Source organism: Lycium barbarum, chromosome 11, assembly GCF_019175385.1.
Source record: "Lycium barbarum isolate Lr01 chromosome 11, ASM1917538v2, whole genome shotgun sequence".
NCBI classification, from domain to species: domain Eukaryota; kingdom Viridiplantae; phylum Streptophyta; class Magnoliopsida; order Solanales; family Solanaceae; genus Lycium; species Lycium barbarum.
In genome coordinates this window covers 68,148,561-68,151,578 of record NC_083347.1, presented here as the reverse complement: position 1 = coordinate 68,151,578, position 3,018 = coordinate 68,148,561, and the positions used below count along the sequence as shown (strand labels likewise).

The 3,018-nt window shown below is 37.0% G+C and overlaps 1 protein-coding gene across 1 annotated transcript; it reads right to left on the bottom strand.

Moving 5' to 3' along the window:
• Positions 1 to 868: 868 nt before the first annotated feature.
• Positions 869 to 1,336, bottom strand: LOC132619881 (abscisic acid and environmental stress-inducible protein-like). Its single transcript, XM_060334646.1, has 2 exons — positions 1,147 to 1,336; positions 869 to 1,077 (listed from the first exon to the last, which is right to left on the bottom strand). Exons 1-2 carry the CDS (start codon positions 1,334 to 1,336, stop codon positions 869 to 871), a joined length of 399 nt encoding a protein of 132 aa, XP_060190629.1.
• Positions 1,337 to 3,018: the final 1,682 nt, after the last annotated feature.

Here is a 3,018-nt window from a genome sequence, read left to right as displayed (position 1 = left end):
TCACTTCTAAAAATAACTTTTACATTAAATTGTCTGTGTACAAGAGTCATAGAGTCTTTCAAAATAATGCATACATCACTTTTTAATTTAAGAAGGAAAATCCAAACCATTCTACTACAATCATCTACCATTGTAATGAAGTATCTATTGCCATCATATGTGGGGAACCTATATGGTCCCCATACATCTCCATGTATCAAATCAAACACCTTATTGGCTCTACTGGTGCTTTGTGGGAAAGGCAACCTAGTCTGTTTGGCTAAAAGACAAATAGAGCATGAATGAGTGTGACTATCATGTTTCACTATATGCATTTGCTGCAGAATTCTATATTGTATGTGTCCCAACCTTTTGTGCCATAAGTCTGTCTCATCTACCATGCTTAAGGCAACTGAATGTGTTGAGATGTGGTTTACTTTGAGAGGCCAGTAGTACTGACCATCCACCAAGCTACCAATCCCCCTCACCTTCCCAGTGTGAAGGTCTTGCAGGAGGCAAAAATCAGGATAGAAGAGCATACAACATCTCAACTCTTTTGTCAATTTGGAGACTAATAAAAGATTATATTTGAAGTCTGGAATGTATAAGACATCTGATATCTTTGATCCAAGTTAGCCTTTCCAATTAGAGCTATTGGGATTTGTTGTCCATTAGGTAGGTAGACTCTCTTTGATTCATTACTAGGTAACTTATGTGGTTCAGACAACATTTTAGATTGAGACACCATGTGGTTAGTTTCACTAGTGTCAACTATCCACTAAGGATTATCTTCATTATTGTCCATAATGCAACTAGCAATACCTGCTGAGTGAGCTGCAATTTCAGGTGGTTTGTTGTTGTAATGAAGATGTTGCATAATCTTGTCATACTATCCCTCACTAATATCCATGTTAACACCTCCAAAGCCTTGATATCCTGCAGCATATCCATCATGTCCTGCACCATATCCATGTGCTGCAACATTTCCATTACCATTTCCTGCACCATATCCATGTGCTGCAGCATGTCCATTACCATGTCCTGCATTATATGATGGGTTCCCTGTATTGTATCCGGCACTGCCATTATATGAATTTCCTACATTAGTATTATATGTGTGACTTGCATGAGCATTGCATGCTTGTCATGCATTCCTTGTATTTCCACCTCCCATACAATAGCCTGCATTATGAGGTGAAGTCATGGTGTATCCATTGTATCCATGGTTACTCCTTGGAATCATTTGTTGACCCTGAGTATGTTCAGCTGATATTCCATACTGTGTATTGCAAGCCACTGTTTTCTTCTTCCCTTTGTACCATGGTGGATATCCTATTAGCTGGTAGCAGTCATCCATAGTATGTCCCTTCTACAGTGGTCACATTGAGCATTTGGCTTTTTGTACTTAGCCTTTTGAGAGTGTTGCTGCTGCTGTACTTGCTGCGAATGAGAATGTTGTCTTGCAGTCCCAAGAGCAGTAATGTCATTCCCTTCTACAAGTGATTTTGCACCCATGGAACTCAACTCTGAGTTATTCCTTTGGCTCTTATCCTCCACTATCATTGCATAAGCTTTGTTTAAGCTTGGTTCTTGCTGGTGCATAGGTCTCATTCAACCCTCCTAGGAACTGGAGAAGCCTCTGCTGGTGCAAATGGTCCATATAGTCCTTTGCTTTTGGACAATCACACCTTGGAGATATGACCATAGCATCATATTCCTCCCAGAACTCTTTCAACTTAGTAAAATACACTGAGACTGACTCAGTTCCTTGCGATATAGTTGCAATTTCTCTATGTAAATGATAGATTCTCGTACGATTCACTTTGTCAAAATGTTCCTTTAAATCTTCCCACGCCAGATATGTATCTGATGCATACACTATTCCAGTTAACAAACTAAGAGCTACTGTATTCATAATCCAAGATAAAACTATCGCATTACAAGTATCCCAATGTTCATGATACTCTTCTCCATAATTTTCCTTCTTACATAACCCTGTTACAAAACCTGATTTCCTTTTTTCTTGCAATGCAATTCGCATCGTTCTTCGCCACAATCCATAGTTCTCAGATCGTTTCAACTGAACAGGAATTAGAATCGAACCTGGAGTATCCGATGGATTCACATAGAGAGGATGCGTGTGTGTAATCGTAGGCTCTGTTGAAGAGTTTGTGTGCGCAACTGCAGATTCTATTGTTGCCGCCATAAATGTTTCTTCGAGCTATCACACGAAGAGAAAACAACCAAACTGCTGTATAGAAATATCTCTATATCCAATACGCTATACTAACTCAACAAATTTCACAAATCGAAGGAACAATCTCTCATAATTGCATCTATTTCCAGAGCTCTGATACCATGTAAACACCAACAATGGTGAATCTGAGAGAGAGATGTTAGAGAGAAGAATTGGGAAAATATTTTCTATATTGACCACCTTGCTTTCTATGCAGGATTACAATATATACAGACCATTGACCAGTCTACTCTAGCCTATGCTTAGCTGTACAATTAGTTATAACTACCTCTAACTATCTCTAATATACTCTAACCAACTGCCACATCATCTAACTCCTTAACATATTATAAAAAGAAAAAAAAATACAATTTCTAAAAGACATGGCACAAACTTTAAGACATGATGAATTTACAAACTTAACAGATAGTGTTTATATTAATATTAAATCTATGTGCTTTTGAAATATCAAAAAACAAGGAAAATTTCAATTTGAATATTTAATATATTAGAAACACGATTATTCATTAGTTACATGTTTTAATATAAATTAAACTACATTAAAAATTTATAAAAGTTGATCTGGAAGGCACGTGCAACGTTCGTGGCGAAAACTAGTAAATATATATCTCCATTTACAAAGCAATTTAATATAAATTTGTACAAACACTGATTTTTATGATAGATTAGCCGTACAAGTTACGAGGATCTTTCTGGATATCCTTGAGAGTCCGCTTGGATTCTATGGTTGACCAATTCCGTAACTACATAAAAAATCGTAGATCAACTCCAAATGCTCAAAT

Bases quoted from the DNA above. Each gene is read 5' to 3' on its own strand.
- LOC132619881 (XM_060334646.1), bottom strand. From the start codon at position 1,336: ATGGATGACTGCTACCAGCTAATAGGATATCCACCATGGTACAAAGGG. The intron at 1,078-1,146 runs GTGGAAATACAA...ATACTAATGTAG, and splicing joins TGCAGGCTATTGTATGGGAG to GAAATTCATATAATGGCAGT.